The 23933-nt window shown below is 31.7% G+C and overlaps 3 protein-coding genes across 3 annotated transcripts; 2 read left to right on the top strand and 1 right to left on the bottom strand.

The window, feature by feature from the left end:
* Positions 1-275: 275 nt before the first annotated feature.
* LOC124937836 (MADS-box transcription factor PHERES 1-like) lies at positions 276-866 on the top strand. The gene has a single exon (XM_047478164.1). It carries the CDS (start codon positions 276-278, stop codon positions 864-866), a length of 591 nt encoding a protein of 196 aa, XP_047334120.1.
* A 13354-nt stretch (positions 867-14220) lies between these two features.
* Positions 14221-19839, bottom strand: LOC124938001 (protein CIA1). The gene is made up of 10 exons (XM_047478353.1): positions 19550-19839; positions 19096-19242; positions 18708-18926; positions 18560-18624; positions 18406-18471; positions 18183-18254; positions 17363-17425; positions 17046-17115; positions 16721-16804; positions 14221-15209 (listed from the first exon to the last, which is right to left on the bottom strand). Exons 1-10 carry the CDS (start codon positions 19745-19747, stop codon positions 15138-15140), a joined length of 1056 nt encoding a protein of 351 aa, XP_047334309.1. The 5' UTR covers positions 19748-19839; the 3' UTR covers positions 14221-15137.
* On the top strand, positions 14392-14968 carry LOC124938002. Its single transcript, XM_047478354.1, has one exon. It carries the CDS (start codon positions 14407-14409, stop codon positions 14890-14892), a length of 486 nt encoding a protein of 161 aa, XP_047334310.1. The 5' UTR covers positions 14392-14406; the 3' UTR covers positions 14893-14968.
* Positions 19840-23933: the final 4094 nt, after the last annotated feature.

Raw genomic sequence — 23933 nt, 5'->3', positions numbered from 1 at the left:
GAGAAAAATACTAATACAGGTATTGACTATTGAAAGAATTAATTATAATAAGAATAGAAATAGAAATATTATTGAAAATAATAAAAAGAAAATTTTTAGTCAAATCAATATGTATTAACATTTTTGATATATTAAAAACCCATATCTAAGAATGGTTTACATATCTACAAAAATACTAACTTAAGAATTGGATTCCTATATAAACAATCACTAACTTAAGTTTCATTCTAACACGTTTTAAAAGAAATTCAAATATCTTGTAACTTTATAAAAGAATGAGTAGGGGAAAAGTTAAACTCGCATTCATTGAGAATGCCAATGCAAGACAAGCAGCCTTAACTAAGAAGGCGGCGGTGATTTCCAAGATGGCAGCTCAACTCGAAATTCTTTGTGGTGTGAGTATTTTGTATGCCTTTTATAATATTAATGATGTTGAGCCAACTGAAGCATTTCCATCTCTCAAGGCTGTGAAAGATTTTATGTCTTATGTCATGAACATGCCTATTATCGAACGCACTCAAAAGGCAACAACTCAGGACGTCTACCTTTATGAAATGATAACTAAAATATCCGTCAAATTACAACATTTGAAGGAAAAGAACAACCGATCTGAGGGTCTTGAACTTTTACGCAAAGTTTTTGAAGGTAATATTGATTTTAATCAAATTGAACAGCAAACTCTTTACTGCACGAATCAAGTCGTAGTTGAAAAGATTGGAGAGATTAATAAACACCAATCCCAAAACATGAGTAATCCTCTCAATCACAACGATGGAGCCTCAGATGATGCTAGATTCCAAGTTCCCGACCCAACACCGGATGGACCTAGTAATAATAATGGAGCTAGTCCTTCTAGACGTGGCTGAAGTTGGGGATATCCATAATTTTAGTTCTATTATGGAGATGTTTTCACTCATTGATTTTTATTTGTATGTGATAAACTATATATTATGTCATAATTTTATTCAAATATTTATGATTATAGTTGTTTCTTTATTTCTTATTTTAAGTTGTTGTAATTACTTAAGTATTGGTCAATGAACAGCTCCTTTTTATAATATCTAAGCTCAAGTGGTTATGTTTTTTAAAATCTATGTTATTTCTAACGCGTTCTAATATTAAGTTATTTGTTGTACGTTATTTTTATATAAAAATGCATTGAATGCATATATATATATATATATATATATATATATATATATATATATATATATATATTGTTAGTTAAAAGTTGCTAAAGATTAAATAAGTACAAGTGAAATAAGAGTGTATCAAACTTTTCAGAAAACACAAAATAAATTAACGTTCTTTAATTTGTGATACAAAGATAAAGGGGTTGGTTCGCAGCCAAATATGATGTCAATTATGTACGAAATTTGTGTTAGTAACAGTTAACTAATCCTTACATAGTCACATGAAAGTCTCTACCCTTTACATATATGTCTCTTTAATATATATATTTATATATATATATATATATATATATATATATATATATAATCAATTGAATCGGCACTTTAATATTGGATTTTAGAAACCTTAGCAATAAAGTTGGAAGCTTCTCATCATAGTGTATAATTGACAGTTTGATACTTAAGAAAGTTAGCAATAATTATTGCTTAAAATTGATACTAGTATAAGTCTAAAATAAGGTTAGTCTAACAATAATTATTGCTTAAAATTGGGAGAATATACTACTTAATTTTATATATATTTAGACTAACATGATTTCAAACTTATCCTATTATCCTAAATTTCTTATGTGCCAAATTGTTTCTTCGACAATTTGTTGAGTCAAATGTCTATATCTTTGTCGACTAAAGTTCACAAATTTGAATGCTTTGTAAATATGATTTGATTTCAACTACACCATGAAAACAATTCCACATGATGTAAAACCTATATCATCTCATATCTTATTCTCCATATATTTCTTATTTTGTCTTATAATCCTCCTCAATATGCTTTACTTTTTTATTTTAACTGTTAACCAAGATAGTCTAGTCTCTTAAATTTTGGTTTAAGGGACCAAAATATCAAGAGTTCAATTTTAATTGGAAATATTTAGAAGTTTGATCGGAAGCGGGGTCATGGATGTATAGTGTCATGCTTGTTAATTTGATTCGTTCCAATCTCATGTAGCTAAATAAATAGTTGTTTTAATTCTCGATAGAACCTAATACTAAAATTTATGAATCTATTCATGCATGTTTAGTAAGAAAAAAATTAATTTGAACTTACTGTTGTTGCGGAAGATGATTCACCATAGCCAAATCAAGTCGGAAATAGGTCAATTAGAACAGATCTAGTAACTCCTTCCTCAACAGCATTGGGCGGATGCCCGACTTTACCGATTTATACATAGCTATTATCATTCCTAAAACGTTACTGCAACCTACCAGTCACCGTCATAAAGCGTCATTGTGTGGTGACTCGTTTCTTCCGTCACGAGCTCGAACTTCGTCTACCTGGTGTTGCAATTATCTTATTGTGAAAGGGACGTCGATTAGAGTTGAATAAAACATTAACACCCAATAAATTAGATAATAAGTAGCAACACATGTAACTTAATTTTATTACCTAGACGCTCGTGATAAGTCGAAGATAAATGTGGAGCTAGACGAAGAAAGTGATGCGGAGGCGGAGAGGTGATTTGTATGACAAAAATAAATTCTTAAGTTATAGTAATTGTGTTTAGGGTTTAAGTTTATATTGATTAAATTATAATTATTATTTCGTACTAAAATAAATTATGTCTCAAGATAAAATAAAAAAAAAAAAAAAAAAAAAAAACTAATGCTATGTACATCTATATAAAACCCTATTTTTGTTATTAACCAACAACAATAATATTAAGAATTATCTTTATTGCTACCTCATTAAAGTGTTATTCATTTTGTCTTACATTTCTTTAATTATTATTAAATTTGATGTCAATAAATCATTATTTCAATATCTTATTATTGAATTTAGCCTAACATTTTTTTACAATCTATACTTTTTAAGTTGTAAATTAATATGTTTATGATAAATATAAAATAATAAAAATATTTTGAGAACGCCTATTTTTAAAAATCTCGATGTCATTGTCAATAGTCAAAGTTTAAATTAGGAGTAATTCTTATTTTTTTTTGGTAAAAGATTTTCTTTAAAATCATAATTTATATTATATTATAGAGTTTTTAGTTTCATTTGTACTGATATAATAGTGTATTTTTTTTGTTTAATTTGATATAACTTTTTATTTATTAAATTGACTGCATAATCTTTTCCAATCAAATAATAAAATTTGAAATTATCCCAAAATAATATGATGATAAACTATTTAATTAATTACAAAATATATATTAAAACATTTTTAATATACAAAATAAAAATTGTGTAAAAAATACATATCTAATACTATTATTTCTCATAGTATTAATTTTATGTAATCATTAAAGAGAGTATCATATTTTATAAGTTTTTTCTTATTGACCCCATTTCTATAATTGTATTATTTAGAATAATAAATTAATATACTATCTATTATTTTTTTTAAACAAATTGAAGAAGAAAAAACTCACTAAAACCCATAATTTTGAAATTTTGAAATATTTTTCAAAATTTTTTATAACTTGTGTATTAATTGAAATTTGATGATAGTCAAAATGACAAGATTGGAGATTTTTGGGTCAATAATTAACCTTTTCTTACACTTAGTAATTAATTTGAAATGTGGTCAATCTGTTTTGTTTTGGTAATTAAGTGACCAATGTGAATATTAATATTCACAATAAAGTATTATTGATTATAGACTTTATGAATTATAAGTAAAAGGAATATCTATAGCTAGGTAACAAAGAATCTTAATGGATCATGTAAATATATGCTTAATATTTTTAAAATGCTGAAAGATTTACTAAAGCATAACTAGATCAGATTTAATTAATCTCATATAATTTTATTTTATTTTAAAATAAATTTAATACAATTAGCACTGAAACTCACAAAATTTAAAATTAAAACAAATAAATCTTATAAATTTACAAACCCGGCAGAGACGAACGAACCTTAAGGCTGAGGTGGGCTTAAGCGCACCCCAAGCTTATCATATTTTTTTATATTTTTTTATTTATTGATAGGAGCTCAGTGATGGTCAGGCCAAGCAATAAGTATGCATAAATCCATACATTAAAGAGAAACTCACACAACCATCCTATAATTTACAAATTCTTTTTTACTTTTGTTATTTTTTTTATTCATTTTCTCCTTTCTCTAAATAATTAATCAAAGATCAAATTTCAAATAATCTTTCAAATTTTAATAATCAAATTAAAATTTTATTTTTAGAAACATGTATTTAAATTAATTTAAAAGTATTTATTTGACAGTGAGTCGTCAATTGATTTACAGTTTAAAATCAATAAAATTATACGTATACAAACGTATTTGTAACTAGAGTTTCATTTTGGTTCGTAGTTTGGTGATTCTCGGGAAAGGAATTTCGCGATTCATCCTCCGTGCCCATTTTTAAAAATGTCTCTACTTAAAAAAAATGGCTTTGGAAAAATTGGTTGTATAATGTTTTATTTTAACAAATTATTCTTTCAAGACTAGTCATGCACATGTTTCTGTGTATTTAAAATTGTAACAACAATATTTAAATGTTGGTACATGTAGCTGATGGTTGATTAGGAAGGGATGTACTTGAAGAACACCAGTTTTAAAGGCATTATAGTTTAAAAATAAATCACAAACGAGCCCTTATCAAAATACCTTTTATGAAAATGTTCCAAAAATATTTTGAAATCATTTTTATTTTTTTGGAATTTTTAGAAAATGGTTTAGGATCCCAAAATCATAAAAATATTTTGGAATTAAAAAATGAAACCAAGAAGACCCTAGAATCGGTGTCCTCGATCTTATATGCAATTTTATTGATCAAGGCTAAAAGCCCACAGTTCTAGGTCGGAATCCCCTCAGTCGAGGTTCGGGATTTTCGGTCGGGGTGTTAATACATCTAGGTCGAGGAGCGAGAATCCTCAGTTGGGGTGTTAAAGTCCTCGATTGGGGTGCTAAAGTCCATCGGTCAAAGTTTAGGAATTCTCAATCGGGTGTGAAAATTCTCGGTCCTAAGTTAGCAATGGGCTAACTTTGTCGGTTCTAAGTGCGAAGAACACTTGGTCTTGGGTTAGCCATGGGATAACTTTTTCTCGGTCATTAGTGATGATGTCCCTCGGTCTTGGGCGTGAAGAACACATGGTCCTAACTAGACCCGGGCTAAGTTTCTCGGTCCTCAAGAACATCAAAATTATAAGTTTTGTATTTTTGTTTGATATGAGGACATGGAAAACTTCACAAAGCTTCTATGATCATATTAAACATCATTCTGATGCATCAATCGATCAGAAAAAGATTCCATTAAACCAACAATATTATGGCAAAGAACAGGATTCTAGTTTAAAGTTTTTAATGAAGTGTAGTAAACTTTCCAATAGTTTCCTTGTACTTTATATGGTCGAATACAACCAAAACATGAACACTGCCTATTTGTTTTGACCAATTCAAGAACTGGAATTTTCATTTGTTATGAAAATTTCAATTTTGATCAAACATGATCGGGATATATTGGAACTGATCCAAATACGTTCCCAACATCATTATAAACTTGTTGGGAAGTTTTTTGGGTTGTTGTTCTTCACCAATAACTCAAAAACAGAAAACCTGATTTTGAATTTTCAATTTTAAATTTGGGGCATTTTTATTTAGATTGATTTATTATGTTTTGTTTCAACAGAAAGCTTGTAAATGATTTTAAGATCAATTTCTAATTAATAAATCAAAGAACCAAATAGTATATAAAACTGTCAAAACTAAAATGTACAAATTTATAACTTTGTGAATCGTGTCGTTCGTGTCGATCGTTCCGTTCGTGCCAATTGTGTCGTCGATTGTGTTGTGCCAACCGTGTCGATCGTGTCGTCGATTATGTTGTATCAACTGTGTCGATCGTGTTTCAATCGTTGCAAATCGAGAATCATTTTTAGCGTGGAACAGTCGCGATTGTCACTTTGCCATAGGATCGGAGTGAATTGTCGAATCTCCTTTCTGCCGAGACCGGTCGCACTCATAGTGTCGGTCGCACTCCCCTCTTCATCCATTGCTTACAGGTACAGTCTAAGGCTTCGGTTTGGGCTTCATGCCACACCGCAAGGTGCGGGTCGGTTTCTGTTAAATTAGTAGTCGGTCCGGTGAAAGTTGTACTAGCTACTGACTGATTCAAAGGAATTTAGTCTTGTTCGTGACTGAATTTCTAATCTCAAACCCTTGTTGAGGTGTAGTTGGAATTCTAAATGTGTCTATTGAGCCAACCTTTTACTGTAGATCTCACCACTTTGTGGTTCCTTTGTAGATCAATCCTCTATATAGGTTGATTTATCATTTGGCTGGTAATGAATCATTCTAGCGTTGTAACACGGGAAAGGGAGCCCTACTGTCTTGGTCTATTGATCCGGAGAAGCTTGATCCAGAGAAGCTGCCAAAGTGACCATCGACCTGTAGTAAGACCGGAAGAGACAAAAGAGCACACAGATCAAGTAACAGTCATGGGAAACCGATCCTTTTTGTCAAGGATGGAGTCCTGCCAATGGAAGATAAGAGCTCTAATGATTCTAAAACAAATCCTCTTCCGAGTATGATTTCTAACCCACTTGATGTAGATTATTATGTGAATAGTTGCACCGGGGATGCAACCATCATTCATGAGCATGAGCATGTTAAAAAATACATGATTAACTTGGCTAGGAATGATAAAACTGGAATTAGGTCAGATACAATTTTAATTCCTGTAATCATTAAAAATGTATTAAGATTAGCTACACAGGTTGAGTCATTAGAGTCTAAGGTTGATAATCTGGACCAAAATGACTTATCTGTGGAAAATTGAGCCTTGAAATCGAATTTTATTGAAACTGAGGTTAATCGGGTCCTGAAGATGGAAGAAACCGTTAATCAGGATACTGGGTGCATATCCATCGGTCCTCAGGCTATATCGGGTTTAGATGATGTAGAGATCTCAGGAAATGATGCTGGATTGTAAATTTTGGGGACTGATGCAGGGTCATGTCTCTCTGGTCCTAGTTCCACCGGTCTTATACTGAATTCAGGTAAGAATGGTTTGGATTCCATTGTTGAGTCAGGTGCAATGGGAAAAGCTAAAAAAGGGTCTGTGGGTGTTGAAACTGATAAGAAAACTAATGGGGGTTAATGCTGGGTCAAAATTTGAGGGTCCCCGATTTTACAGTCTACTGCGTATAATTTTGATGCAGGTTCGTGTCTTCCGGGTCCTAATTCTATAGGTCTAATGTTGGATTCAAGTTGGGAAGGAACGGGTGCTAATGTTGAGTCAATGGGGTAAGTAAATTTGAATCAGGATTTGTTGCTTCTGAATCTGATGAGAATCTAACGGGGAGATGCAATTTTCTTGCTCTGTTACAGTTGGTATCAAAGCAATGGTTGCGAACCTTTGTACTTCCACATACAGTCAACCAGATGCATATCTCATGAACAACCGAGTCATAGTGTAGGTGTAAATTCAGGGATGGGGTCTGAGTTAATTGTGCTAAGATCTTATGATATACTAGATGAAATGGGTGAACTATCGGGTGCCAAGGAAGCATGGTCTGGGTTTGAGAAAACAGGGTCTGTTGCTGTTGAAACTGGTGAGTATCTTATGGGATTTCCAAGAGTTGATACTAACATTAGCCTGCTGTGTATTAAGGTTGATAATATGACAGTAGAAACAAATTCCATCAGTTTTGATGCTGAGTTAATCATGGTGAAAGATGTTGGATCAACATGGGAAGGAGTAGCAAAAGCTAGTTCAAGTGCAGAAGAAGAAGCATATGCAGGAAAAACTGGGTCTGATCCTTATTCAGAGGTGGATACTGATGCAAATTTAAAAATGCAGAAAATCAAAAACAAAAAACAGAAATTTGCAGTTATTTCTAAGCCCTAGACCGACAAGAAACATGATAATTATATCCAAGATTCACCAAACTTAGACGTTGCTAAGGAAAAATGAAGCAAAGGCAGAATCTAGCTCGACTAGATTTATTAAAAAGTTCCAAAAGATTTTTTGTTATGATCAAACAGCTAAACCATTGAAGAAAAGCGCAGTATTGGACAAAATCAATAGCAAGAGCGCTGAATTCATGGGCTCTGAACTATTGCGTTAAGCAGATCAACATTAGACATAGAACTTGCTACTGATATTATTGAAATGATGGGTCTGATGGGTAATAAAGTTGAGAATCATGAACAAGATCTCGTATATGGTGAAGAAACAAGGGCTTTGACTGAGGGAACTCCTGCTGTCAACTCAAAATCTGCCGAAAATTGAAAAAGATGAGAAAAATGGGACTAAGTCATATATTGAATCGGCTGAGATTACTTTTGGGTCTAAAACTGATGGAGTTCAAGATCAAGACGTGAAATTAACATGCATGAATGCAATATATGATAGGACTCAGGAATTCCTGACAAATTCGGAGACTGAAACCAGGACCGACGTTTATCTCGACAAAGGTGGCTTAGCCCGGACCGATGGGTCCGACTGAGGGTCCCGGACCTCGATCGATAAAAATGAACCCAAGGCCTAGGACACCGGTTTTAAGGCATGTCTGGTTCCCATTTTCAAAATAAAATTTTATTTTTGTAATTTTGGAACCTCAAATTATTTTTTAAAAATTCCAAAAAATTAGAAAATGCTTTCAATATATTTTGGGATGTTCCACACAAAAAAATATAATAAAGGCTAATTTGGGATTTATATTTAAACTCTAATGACTTTAATTGACTGATGTTCTTTAGATAATTTCCTCTCTAAGTTATCATCAGCAACAAATACCTTACATTTAAATAATTTTTCTTCTAATTATTTAAATAACGCACAAACATTATGCATGCTTAGGACCGGAAGAATAATCGGTAAAATAAAACGTTATACAACTGATTTTCAAAAGTCAAAATTACAACTAAAAAACTATGGCCAATACGATTATATATACCTATGTTATATTTTTCTATTTTTAGAGATATATTTTGCAATATATATTTTTTAGATTATATTTTATTAAAAATATAGTAGGAAGATTTGTAATATTTAGCTGTTTTTGTGACAACGTGGATTGTAATTCTTAAAAAATTGTATTAAAAAATTATCGTTGTACCAATACGCTGTGATTGGACAATTTTTTTTTTTTAATAAATGAATAAAAAGTATTTAAATTAGAAAATGAATTTTAAAGGTATATTTAATTAAATATGTTAAGTTTTAAAATGATTAAGAAAAGTATTTTAGACTTATTTATTATTATAAAAATATAAATTGAAACATTATATACTTGAAAGTCTACATCTTACATCTGTTAGAATTGATGTAAAATTTAAAGAGAAAAATATCCATTATCATTTTTTTATTTTTTTATTTATATATTTAAATAATTTCTAGTGTTTTTTGAAATGTCTATCATAATAAAAAATTTTAAAATAATTAATTATATTAAATTTATTTATTTTTCTATTTTTGATCTATGTCAAACTTACTAAATAATCAAAATCAATAAAGGTATAAAACTTCAATTTTTTAGTATTTTTTTTTTAAATAAGAAAATCATCCATAAGTTACAATTTGATTGTAAATTTGATCAAAAGTCAATGTTGGAAGAAATTTTATTGAAACACTTCTTTTCTCACCTAAATGATGTCAATTTATATGATTTATCAGAGTGTGTGTAAGAGTTATTAAAATAAACAAAATTAAATTTCAAACTCATAGAAAAAAAAATGTAATTTTAAATATTGGATGAATTTAAAAATATATATAATAACATTAAATTTTGATTCAAATTGTTTTTACAAAAATAAAACTAATTTAAAATAAATTAGATTTGAATAATATTATCTCTTTCCAAAATATTATATATAAATAAAAATTTATTTATATTCTTAATTCGTTGTATTGTAAGTGACATTTTTTCAAAGAGGTGATAGGGATGAGAAAATAGTATTAGCATGCTAAAAATATGATGTAAAACATCTCTTCTCTCTTATGAATCAATTCAATATTATTCTCATTATATCTCTTATCTTCTCCTATATAATCCCATGATTGCTAATTCTATTGTTAATTTGATTTTACAGCTTGAGTTCCAATCTCAGGTAGGTAAATTTATGAATGTATTCATGCACGTTTAGTTATTTCATTACACAAAGAAAAATTGAAGTCGAACTTATTGTTGTTGTAGAAGATAATTCACTAGAGCCAAATCAAGTCAGAAATAAGTCAAATAGAACGGACTCAGTCGCTCCTTCCACAACAGCATCGGGCGGATGTCCGACTTTACCAATTTATACAAAGCTATCATCATTCATGAAACTCTACTACGACTTACTAATCACCGTCTTAAAGTGTCATTGTGTGGTGAAACCCCATTCCTTCGTCGCGAGCTCGAACTTCGTCTATCTGGCATTGCAATTATCTTATTGTGAAAGGGATGTCGATTAGAGTTGAATGGATCAGGTCGGCAGTAGCAACCCTAGGATTAGTCTTCTAACTAGATGTCTTCAATTTGAAAAAGCAGTAGCAACCTTAGGATTAGTCTTCTAACTAGACGTCTTCAATTTGAAAAACTATTATCAGACGATAAATTAGATAATAAGTAGCAACACATGTAACTTTATTTTATTACATAGACGGTGGTGATTAATCGGAGATAAATGTGGAGCTAGATGAAAAAAGTGTTACGGAGGTGAGGTGATTTGTAAGAAAAAAAATAAATTCTTAAGTAATAATAATTGTATTTAGAGGTCAAGTTTATATTGTTTAAATTATAAGTATTATTTGGTAAAAAAACAAATTAGGGCCGCTAGATATAAAAACTAACTATATGTACATCTATGGAAACCCTTTTTTTTTTTTTTATTAACAGCAATAATATTAAGAAATTATCCTTATTGCTCCCTCCTTAAAGTATTACTCATTTTGTTTTACATTTCTTCAATTATTATTAAAATTAATATCAATATATAAATCATTATTAACATGTTTTATTGTTGAATTTAGTTTAATATTTTCTTTCTAATCTATATTTTTTAAGGTGTAAATTAATATGTTTATGATGAATATAAAATAATAAAAATATTTTGAGAACGTCTATATTTCAAAATTTCAATGTCATTATAAATAGTCTAAGTTAAAATTAGGAGTAATTCTTATTTTTTTTGTAAAAGATTTTCTTTAAAATCGTAATTCATATTATATCATAAAGTTTTTAGTTTTATTTGTACTGATATTATAATGTATTTTTTATTTTATTTTTTTTGCTTATTGTGATACAAATATTTTTATAATTTGGTGTATTACCGGGTTGACGACGATAGACTGCCCAAAATAATCTTTTCAATCAAATAATAATTTTTGAAAATATTTCAAAATATTATAATGATAAAATATTTAAATTAATTTTAAAATATATAGATTAAAACATTCTAAATATACAAAATTAATACGGTATAAAATTACATATCTAATTCTAAATATTTCTCATATTTTTAATCTTTGTCTTAACAAAAAAAAAAAAACTGACGGTCCAAAAAAAATAAATAAAACAAGGAGAAGTCAAATACATATTATTTGGGTTTGAGACTATCCAATCACATTAAAAAATAAATTATTTCGAATTCATGTGAAGTGTTTTATAAAAAATTCTTACATTTTGTTTAATATATATTTATTTTGTAACCATTCAAGAAAAAGTATATGACAATAAATTTCAACTAATTAATTAACTATAAAATTCAACCTTGTTTGTAATCATTCTAAGAGTATCAACTTATAAGAGAATATGTTTATCCAAAAAAACATTTTATAATTTTTTTTCTAATTTATGTCCCCATTTCTATAATTAAGTGTATTTTTTAGAACAATAAATTAATATACTATCTATTATTTTACAAAACAAATTGAAGAAGAAAAAATACTCACTAAAACCCATAATTTTACACATTTTCAATTTTTTATAACATGGTGTATTAATTGAAGTTTGATGATTAATTTTTTCTTGTTTACATGTCTCAACTTTAGTCAAAATGACAAGATTGGAGATTTTTGGGTCAATAATTAACATTTTATAATCCTTAGTAATTAATCTGAAATGTTGTGAATCTGTTTTGTTTTTGGTAATTAAGTTACCAATGTGAATATTAATGTATTATTGTAAAAAGAATATTTATAGATGCTAGGTAATAAAGAATCTCAATGGATCATGTAAATACTTATGCTTAATGTTTCTATAATGCTGGGAAATTTACCAAAGCATAACTAGATCATATTTTTTTAATCTCATATAAATTTATTTTTTAATTTTGAAATAAATTTCATGCACTGAAACTTACCCATATTTTAAAATAATACAAATATATTTTATAAAACTACAAATCCATGTACCGAGGCAGTACATGACAAAGGGAGATAATGATTTGCTTGGGTTTAAAATTATACTTTATCTTAATGAAAGTTGTAATTAGAATGAGACACTTGCAATGTTTTTAATTATCAACTATCTTAATAAAAACAAACAAAATATATCCTAGAAGTAAATCCTCATAAGAATAAGTTTAAAACATCTCCAATCTAATCTGGAGGAATTATGCTGAGGCTATAGATTAGGTTGAGAAATTTTCACAAGGAATTGACTCATATCATAGAATTGATGTTTGGCAAAGGCTAGGAGTGATTCGATTTTCGTTAATGTCATTAAATGTTATTTTGGTGAACAGAAATTCAATGACGAGATATTGCGGTGGATGACCATGCTCTTATTCATACTTGTAGGAGAATTCCCACACCTATAGATAATTGGGAGCTTTGATGATATAATTTGTGTGTGGATTGTTTATATACATTTTTGTTTGTTTCCTTTGGTTTGATTATTCATTGAATTGAGGCTGGCTTGTTTTGTCTCATTCCAAACTCTTGTGGGTTTTTTCCAATTTGAGTTTTTTTAATGAAATGGGAATAAGTCTTTTTCAAAAAAAAATCATAAAATTATAAAAAATTATATAATAGTTCTTTAAATTATTATTTCAACAAGTTCAATTTGTTGACTACAGATATTTTTCAGTCAATATGAATAAATATAACACAAATTACAAGTTCATATATCCAAACTATTTTTAAATCATAAATAAATTTGACTCTCTTAAAGCTCATAAATAAATTTAAACCAATCACAAACATAAATTGGTTGAGCTTAGAGGATGCAACAAAGCAAAGACGATAAAAACCTTTTCGATAAAGAATTTAAACGACATTTTTTTAAGTGCAATTCAAATGTTTCAAGAACTACCCTAACGAGAGCTTTAGATCCTCAAGAACATCCATAAAAATCATTAAAATGAACCTTTGTGAAAGACACAAAAATGAAGCTCCATCGTCCTGTGAGGAGGTTCAGATCTACAAAAAAAGCATCAAGAATCAATGGCTATTTCTTTTTAATCCGCAGCTCCTTACATATATCCATCCAATTCCTAGAACTTTGAAACCCTCTTAAAGAATGAAGATGAATAATGATGTAAGTTACCATTGTGATGAGGATGCATTATTTGTCAGGTCTTTTTATTTGTTTGGTATAAGAAAGTTTAGTTTCTAGCCTAGCTGCAAAAGGAAGTGGATACCCAAGTCCCCAGTCTCTCTGAGGTCCTGAGTTTTGAGTCCGTCAGACGACAAGTTCCGCTCGTCTGGTTAAATTTGTTCAGTAGATTTGTAGACTATGTGTTTAACCCGCGAGAATTAGTCCTACTCCGAAGAATAAACGGAACTCAGCGTTCTCAAAATAAACAAAAGTGTAGTTTATAATATTTTATGGAGTGGTTGGTAATTCCATGACTATGATATTATTTGAAAGGTGACACTATTAGCTCTAGCAAATATCATCATTCTTGTAGTCTATTATGTTTAGCTATGATATTATTTAGTTGGTGGCAACCAGCATTCTTGCAATTAATGATCTCTTACAGAATATCTAGTGTTTACTCAGTCCAAATGAATCTCAATCTTTAAACTTATTTCTTACAGAAACAATGACCACATAATTTAAACCATTAATGGCTTGAAACCAATAATATCCTATATATATCACCCAATTGTAAGTAAACCACACAATAATACCACGAATCTAATTTCAATAAAGGACACGTACAGTTCCCACTTGCCATTCAAAAAGGCAACTAACACATTATGCAAACTAGCAAACTAAGGCCTTGTTTGATGTGGTTTTTCTTTTCCATTTTAAATTATCAAATACTAATAATATCTATGTTATTTTACCCATAAACAGGTAAACAAAATCAAACAAGCTCTAAATGGTGACGTGTAAGCCAACACCCCACATATTTCCTTTCCCCATTCCTTATATATCACCCCCTCCTGTTCTAAGAAAGAAAGAAAAAAAGCTTCATCATCCCTTAATGGAGGAAAAACAGACTCCCCTTTCTTCTTCAGCAACAGACAATGAACATCATCAGCAAAGCCAGAACAGAAACTGCAGACAGAAACTGAGCAGACCATACGAGCCTGAGCTAGCATTGGGAGGGTCAACACAGATTTCAGCAGCCGAGGAGATAGCGAGAGACAGGTTGAAGAGGCAGAGGGTTGAGATGACAAGTCGGGTCTGGATCCCAGATAAATGGGGACAGGAAAAGTTTATGAAAGATTGGACAGACTGCAATGCTTTTGATGCTGCATTAGCAAGCAACAGCAAGATAATGTTTGCAAGAGCAGCTTTGATTGAAGAAGGAAGAAGACTGAGAGCTAATTCCAGTGATTTAAGGATACAAAATAGGTGTTAAATTTGGAGATCCTTTTTCAAGATACCATTGTTGATGCAGTTATTAGACAATAATAAAATTTTCGTGAAGGTATTTATTATTATTTTATATTGCATTTGGACTACCTAATTACAAAATTATTATTATTTAGCGAAAAATAGGAACTTAAATTTCTCTTAAATATCAAATCTTATTTGGAATACAGAATCCTTACAAGTTAAATATGCAACAACTGGCAATTGTATGTTGGCAGATAATACTTTGTGTCAAATTTCGTAGGCCAGCTCCCATATCTTGATAGTTCCATCATCACTCGATGAAGCAAGCAGATTTTTGTCCTGATAAGTTTCAAACAAAGAGTTGTGAGTCGAAATAAACCCTACTTGTTAAAAAGATTGAAATTTACATCATGGAATACTGTTACAATTGGCCTCTCCAGACTTTAGATGTCAAAAACGTGAATATGCAAAACTAAGCACACTTGAGTTTGTTGACCAAGCAGAGTTAGACAAATGTTGAGATAATAATTACATGGATTATAACAGTTTTGTTGAGCTAGTTTTCACAAATTCAATGCTGGGTTCATTTGGATACACAATTCTTATAGATTTCTCATCCAGGAGTGGTGTGAATCTAGATGGGATCAAATTTGGAAACGGGATGTTTCTAAACAGTTTAGAAACAGATTCAGAAGTGTAACAGTTAATCTACTAGATCCAGATTTAGAATCCAAGTGTTTGGCCTTCAAAGAATTGCATCTCACCACTTTTTTTCAATTGTCAAAGTAATATATTGATATGTGACCCAACTTATAATATGTGGATTCAACAATCAATCAACGAATTGTGGAAGTGACAAACAAAGGGTAGTTTTGTTATACAATTTTGTTGGATGATCCTGAAAACTACATTTCTTATGTTTATTAATGATCTAGAAATAATTTGGATCCAAAATATAATCTGATTATGATCAAGAAAAAGAAATTTATACAAAATGAAACACAAATTATACTATAATTTGAATAATGATGTAGAAAATAATCTGTATACTAAACGAAACAATGAATATTACACAATTTTTACATGGGATAGTAATTGTCACAAAGATTGTGTGACAAAAACTACCGAAAAAGTATTAGAATATGCTCAAAGAAAATGTAAGCGATGGTGATGAACATGTTGCTATCTATTTGTCACCAATTTTGTAGTTCATGAGAAAATAACACATTAAGTTTCCCATAAACTAGCCAGGAAAATGTTCAACCCTTTTAAGAACACATTGAAGTTGAAAAAGGAATTATATCTACAAAACATGTTTGGACTATAGAATAACTTGCCAATGTGTTTACTAAGTCCCTACAGGATCTGAGCAAAAAAAATAGTAAGAGATAAATAGTATTTTTCCCCTCTCCACTTTTATTCAGTTTTGACTTTGCCCATCAAACCCAATCTCCTCGAGTTTTACCTTAGATCTATTCAAATATTTAGTTTTATCCCCTAACTAATATTTAAGAAACAAACGACATCACAGTAGAAGCAATAAAACAATTGAAAGCATGATGAGGCTGTTTATGTCTTACTTGGGGATAAACTCTACATTTGCGCAAAATTCAACATGGTGGGCTTGAGGCACAAAATTAAAAGAAATTTTGAGGCAAAGAAAACAATTAACTCAAAATAGTTTACACAAGTTAGCCATAAATGACTTGTTTGCTCCAGCTTGAAGAGGAAAATTAAGGAATGAAATATTGCATATAATCAAGAATATGTATCTATCCACAAAATGCCTATCATGGAACTTTTGACAAGAAAAAATATCAGCAAAAATCAATTAGTGTGAGAAAGTTTACCGAAGAACTCCATTGTACAGAATTGACATCCATGTCATGGGAATTATCTTTCTTAAGAAGCATTTTATACATGGGTCCATCAACCTGCAGGAAACGAGAATGACATGAGCTTAGCTTCAATCTTAGGCCATGGTTTACCCTAAGAATTAAGGATAGAGAAAAGAACTCCATATCATTTATATTGACTGTATAAAGTTAATCAAGAAACCCTTCAAATACACCTGATTGTGTAGGGATAAAGGAGGCATGATATAAAAAAAGCTAGCATATGATCTGATTGTAACATTACATATCATTAAAGAGTTGGATAAGAAAAAATCAATACCAAACCATCTTTATTTTCAACAAATAGGCGTATAGCATCATCAGCTGCCCCACTGGCAATTATCCCCTCCCTGTAAATTTTAACAGATGATCAACACTAATAAGAGGGTAAATGAAAATTATAACTTAGTCAAAATCTTCTTAGATGTCTGTGTTGTCTTGAGAATTTTCTATTTTAAAAAATGGTAATATTTCTTAACAACAAAACTTTGTTTTCTTTCTTATGAATACTTCACTGTATAACTGAGCAGATATATAACAGTTAAAAACAACATTAGCACATGCAAACTAAAGTTTTAATGTTATCCAAAATAGTACCTTGACCAATGAACAGAAAATATTGTACGATCATGGTAACCTGCAAGTGTGCATAAATGTTTCCTGGCAGAAATAAAAAGTGAGAGATCAGTCTTTTTAACTAATAGAATTTATGCAAACTGCCAGATGACATAGTTTAACAAGCTTATTCCTAACTGGAAATGGTGATTCTCCGCTAACACCTGACATCCATAAACAGATGGGAGGATTCAAACTTAAAAACTATCCATGTACAAATTGCAAAGCTAGATTTGATTACTCCGGGATTGGGATTGAGATTGGAATTGAATACAATTCAAATCTTATGTTTGTAAGAAATCATTCAAGAATGGAATTGGGATGAAAGAAAATGTACAGGTTTAAATTCCAATTTCACCGTAATCTTAAGCAAACAATGAAATTGGAATTGGATTCTGCCTCAAACCAAGCATAGTCTAAGATTTAGAACATAATCTGAATGCTTCAAATTTCAAAGTGTTGAATCCCCATGGAATTGAATTCAAGATACCTAGGCCACTGAACCAACTATCACTATGTGACACTCAGGCAAACATAACAAGAAAAAGTGACCAAGGTTTTGTTGTAGGACTATCAGTCTATCAAGTATGTTTTCCTTAAATTCAATAAAAAGAAGGATTGTGCATAAAGATTAGATGAGAGAAATCATCTAACTTTAAGTTTTTCTTAAGAAAATGAACAGAATCTCTGATTACTTCAACTTTTGAATCAAATTGGACATGTAGCATAAAATGAAAAAGCAAAGTTTGAGTCGATAGAAATCACTGAGGATAAATAAGGATGACATTAGCGTGTTTCTCACCATCTCTCAGTGCCATCTCCAGACTGCATTCTCACGATGTCTGCACTCCATATCTTCACAGTAAGGTCGTCACTGCCCCAGGGTTACCAAGATACTCTTTGTCAGTAAAAGATTTCATAAGAAATTGGAATATAATTAATATCGGACTTTTCAACATCCTTCACTAATAAAGAATCAATAACCTAAAACGGAAGGCATAGAGATGTTTGGAGACCGCACATACCTACAACTAACCATTTTGTCTCCAATGGCATTAAAAGATAGGGCCCAAACAGTTGAAGTGTGACCACTACAAGGAAAAAGTAGTCATGATTACAAATTTACAACACTTGCATCATAAATATTTTGAAAAGTGAAAATGAGGGTTCAGGCAATACTTGTTGGATTCGCCTAACGTTTGAACACAATGCCAATCATCACTGTCTCCATCCTCTGCCCAAACCTGCAAAGCCACAAATTAATTGAATTCTCCATTACCAAAGAACAGAGCAACACAGGACAAAGACATGTGAATATGTCCTGCACCTTGATTGTATTATCATAGCTGCAAGAGAATAGGACATCCATTGATGGATGCCACTGAACCATCTTAACATCTTGTGTATGACCTTGCAACACTGACACACAATCAAACTCATTTCCAGGCATCACTTCCCAGATCCAAACAGATTTGTCTCTGCCACAAGTAGCGAGTAGTGTACCAGTTGCATTCCAAGAAGTGCTCTTCACTTCATTTTCATGACCCTGCAAAGATTCTAATACTTGCATCACTTTTGCAAAGAGAAAAACCCTTCTTTTTTTTCCAAATGTGAATTAACTAAAGAATAGTTGCAAAGGTTACATGTCTAATAGAATACAAGTGAGGAAGAAATATAACAGCACAAAACTGGAAATAAAAATTATAATTAATTACCTCTAAAGTGGAAACACATTCAAACTCATCTCCAACAAGCTCCCAGATTGCAGTAGTCGCATCAAAACTTGCAGTCGCCAATAACTTACCAGATGGAGACCAAGAACAAGATCTAACAGTTCTAGTATGTGTCTCGTCCAATACAGCCTACCAACAATAGACAAACATTCCATCAATTCAAGATGCCTTCCAATCTCCTATATTTAATGTAACATATAAAAATAGACTATTCATTTAAGCAAATCGGCAAGTTTTCAATAATCAACCAAGGTGGAGTGTAGATTCGTGACATTCTAACAAAATAAAGTTATAAAGTCAAATAAAGTTCCGAACTTTACATTCTCCAAGCCGAAGCAAGCTTAATAACAAAATTCGATAAACTGAAGACGAGGTGGAAAAGACCCACCATCTAGAAAAACTTAAAATAAAGAAAGAAATTGATTCGTGATCAGACCTTGCATTCAAAAGAACCACCGGCGAGGCTGTTCTGTTGCCAAACTCGGACGGTCTTGTCGCCGCTGCATGAGGCGAGCATAGCCGGGACGCCGGAGGAGCCTCCAGTGGCAGGATTCCAAGCGAGGCCCCAAACCCTGTCGGTATGGCCCTCGAGCTTCTGAATCTCCTTCAGTTCGCAATCCTCAGAGAAGCTCATCGCGTTGTAAATTGCAGAACTTTGACGAACGAACACAGGCAAAGTCACTGATCTCTTTAGGGCTTTAGAGACTGACTTCAAGCCTACACGGTTGAAAAAGATAGTCTCCAAACTGCAATTTTATATTAGATATTGTATTTTTTTAGTAAATCTAATAATAATATTGTGACATTATTTTGATTTTAATTTAAATAAATAGATATCTTTTAGGGAGAATATGGTGGACCTTTAACAGAATAATTTTATTTTTCTAATTAAACAAAAACAAAATTAGAAGCTTAAATAAAAAATCACAAATTCAATAATATATATAAAAAAAACATTTATATATACACTTTCGGTAGCAAAGTTTTTTTTACACAAGGAGGACCATAGGTCCCTCAATCTTCAATTGAACCTGAATGACTCCTTTTTGACCTACCTAGTTTACATGAGACTTCACGTGAGCTGTTGGCCAAATTATGTGGTTTGATTGTACCAAATGAAAGGTAAGACACAAACATTTCTAATAGTAGGTCATTGACTCAATTTGGTTGAGTGTAGTTCAAGTATCTTTGTTTGATACTCATGTGGCATGATTGGATCTTAATTTAGAATTGGGTTTAAAAGAAATATAGATGATCCTCTTAGATTTTCAATGCAACTAGAATCATTCAATTTGATAAGTATCTAGTCATAGTCGATTTTTAAATTGAGCATTCTACATATTTGTATTTAATTAACTCGAAAATATGTCAGAGAGGATCGTTTCGTAAATTAATTATTTATTTTAATTCATCTAGTCTTCAAGTATGATCATCATACTAGACCGGGTTCATTTATTTTAATATATTTGGGTATAAAAATATGTGTGTACACTGTTCTTGAGCTAACCCGATTTAAAAAAAAATGTTTTTTTCTCATTTAAATTGATTAATTCGAATTAGTTTTTAATAGAAAATTCCTAAATGATATTAGGATCAAATTAAAATTAAAATTAAAGAAATATGTAAAATTGAAGGACACATGAACTCATATGTGTAAATTTCTAATATTAATGACAACTTACAATGAGTTAAGAACATTCCTAGACTGTTTTTGAAGCTTTTGATGGAACAAAATCGAGCTTAGAAGCCCTATACAAGGTTTTTAAAAAAAACTTAAAAACTTGAATATTTTAATGACAGATGATGATGGCGATTGATTGATGGTTTGGGATTTGGGGTTGGTCTCTATCATTCGTCTTGATTAGGGATCCCTTTTATAGTCTCCTTAAGTTGGTTGATGAGCCAAGTTGATTGAATTTATGACAAAAACCATTAATGGCTTTTGTTTTGCTCGATCGATTTTTATCCGTTTAGGCAATGATTTGGGCTAGGCTTATAGACGAAATAATTACTTTGATAAATCAGTCATCTTACTTTTTGAATTCCATCATTTGGTCAAGAATTTCCATATTTTGGAAAATCAAACATGCGGACTTGTCCTGGCATTGCAAGGAAGAAGACAAAACTCGATCACGAACGCACGTTTAAGCGTGGTTTTCGAACGTTCCTTCTGCTTCCATTAACCTTGGTGTTCCGGGCTTCTTCTATTAGTCTAGGCGTTAACTTAGGCATTAGTCTTGCTAACCGTGGAATTGGCTTCTGTGTGGCCTAGGTAGGGATGACAATGTACCCGTATAATCAATACCCGTGTGTACGCATTCATTTCGTTCCCTTCCATTTTCTGGCGCATATGCCCTTTTAATTGGCATACGCTCCCTTTTTGAATTGGCCCGTACAGGTTTTAAATCGATACACTCACAAATTTATCGATCTAATTGACTTTAGAGTTGCCACTTTAGTTTACTTCCCAAAGAAACTAAAGAAAAGAAAAATCAAAGATTCATTTTAAGAGTTCGGTGTTTGGTTACGTATTAGGAAAGGGCCTACGGCGCTATGTCCTATACGCCTGTCTTTACAGACAGTCTCTACTCCTAAGTAATTGACCAGTTGATGTTTGAAGGTTTGTTACGTTCTCGTTCTGAGTTCAGAACTCTTTTTCTTGTGTGAGAAAATCTTAATCAATTTGCATAGGGGTTAATTTTATTCATGAGGTGCTTGACGAGGATAAAACACTGAAAGGCATTGAAGAGCATAGAGCAAAATTCTCAGGAAAAAAACAAGAGTCACGATTCCAGAGGGAGGACATACGAGTGTGAACGACAAGGACAAAGTTTCGGATTTAATATTGGAAATCTTATGATCCTTGGACAAAGGAGAGAAGAGGATGAAACAACCCAAGGTCCCAAGTGTTTCCCCTTTTTTAGAATTTTCAGAATTAAGGAAAACTCTTCATTAAAATGAATCATTTTTAAAAATAAATCCCAAAGTTTCCAAAGCTTTCATATGATAGTCAAAAATATTATTAGAAGCTTACAGGAATCGAGTTTGAAATTTTCGGAGTACAAGAACTCCCGACATGACACTACGAAGATAGACGTTTTTCCAAACAGGTCCCAAAGAATTCCAGGAAAAATTATTTTTAAAAAAAATAATATTTTAAATTTTTGGGAAAGTTTGAGAAATTTTGGGAGTGGTTTGGATGTCTGAATCCTCATTTTAAAGTTGTTTGTTAAACCCAGGAAACTAACAGGACCTTAGGTTTATTTTATTTTTGATTTTGTTAAAGTTTTAAACTAAAATAAAAAGAAAATTAAACCCAGGGGCTCAATTAAAAGAGAGGAAGAGTTTGGAGGCTGTTTTATTTTCGAATTAAATATTTAATTCGAAATTAAAACATAAGTACCCGTTTAAAAATCAAAGAAGCACATGGGCTTCTTTGCAACCCTCAACAAAGTTGAGGGAATGAGAATATAACAAACATAAAACAGAACCCACCGACCCTCCGTTCTCCTCTAGCCAGGCGATTCCCGGCGAGTCTTGCGCCTGCGACCAATCTTCGCTCGAAGATAACATCGCGACGGTCTGTCCTACTCGTTGAATCTCTGCCTCCTTCCTGCTACAGCTCGCCATGCCGATCTAACCGAATCCCAACCTCTAGTGGACGGAGATTAAACGTTCCTCTAGGCCGCGAGTCCACTGGATGTCGTCTGGACTTCGTCTAACTTCCCGATCGCAACAGAGCTTTCTGCGACAATCCATCTGATTGTCGGGAGCTCGCCTGCACGCCGGGGTCGCCTTTCGATGCTTCGAAGATGAGATACCAAACGAAGAACAGCTGAAGAATTAGTCTGTTCTTCTTTTCAGCTAATGAGATCTTCACAGTTTCAACAGAATGAAACTGTGATTTTAGACAGAGTTTGCTCTAATCACGTTCTCAATCCTAATTAAGCCCAATCGAGTATTCTACCAGCCAGGATTTAATCAAATCATCCCAGAAGTGAAATCAAAAGAAAGAGCAAACATAAAACGAAAGAATGAACCTATAATCGGAATTTAACAATCAAATGGAAATGAAGTTTAGGAATAGAGGAAATTCCAGACTTTAAACTAAATCTTAGCTAATCCTAATCAAATCTCTATCAGCCAAAATTTCCCTAACAACGAGTGGTAATCAACAATAAGAACAAACGAAATAGAAATCAAGATTAAGATAGCATCTCAGACATCACATATCAACCTATGACAGTGTACAAAACAGTCATCCACAGCAGACTACATTACTTTATAGTTCAAAGAGAGGTACCTGGACAGTGAAGGGAAATGAAACGGAATGAAAGTTTAGATGAACAAGAAATGCAGACGAATCTACGTCGGACGTTCTGTGCTTTTCTGCTGTTCGTTTTCGCCAATGTCGACTTCTCTTCTTCTGTAGGCTTCTAATACTATCTCCTGATCTTCCCACGCGAAAAACGAGGCTCGATTTCAAAGATGCTCGTGAGGAATATCACTACTGCTTTTGTCCTTCTCTTTCGCTGCAGCTTTTTCGTAGCCTTCTGAACCGTTCTTCTTCTCCTTGAGCAAACGGAACAGCTTTTTCAATTCGATTCCCTTCAGTTGGAATGGAACTCTCAGAAAATCGATTCAGTAACCACTCTTTTCTCTCTCAAGAACTGGATTAGAACTGTTAGGATTTGTATCTCCCAAATCCGACCTGCTTGAAAACAATCTGTAAAAAACACAAGAAAGAAGAACACAAGAACACACAAATTTATAGTGGTTCATTCAAATTGAGCTACATCCACTTCAGCCACCACCAGATT

Source organism: Impatiens glandulifera, chromosome 5 (genome assembly GCF_907164915.1).
Source record: "Impatiens glandulifera chromosome 5, dImpGla2.1, whole genome shotgun sequence".
Lineage (NCBI taxonomy): Eukaryota > Viridiplantae > Streptophyta > Magnoliopsida > Ericales > Balsaminaceae > Impatiens > Impatiens glandulifera.
This window is presented reverse-complemented; position numbering and strand designations above follow the sequence as displayed.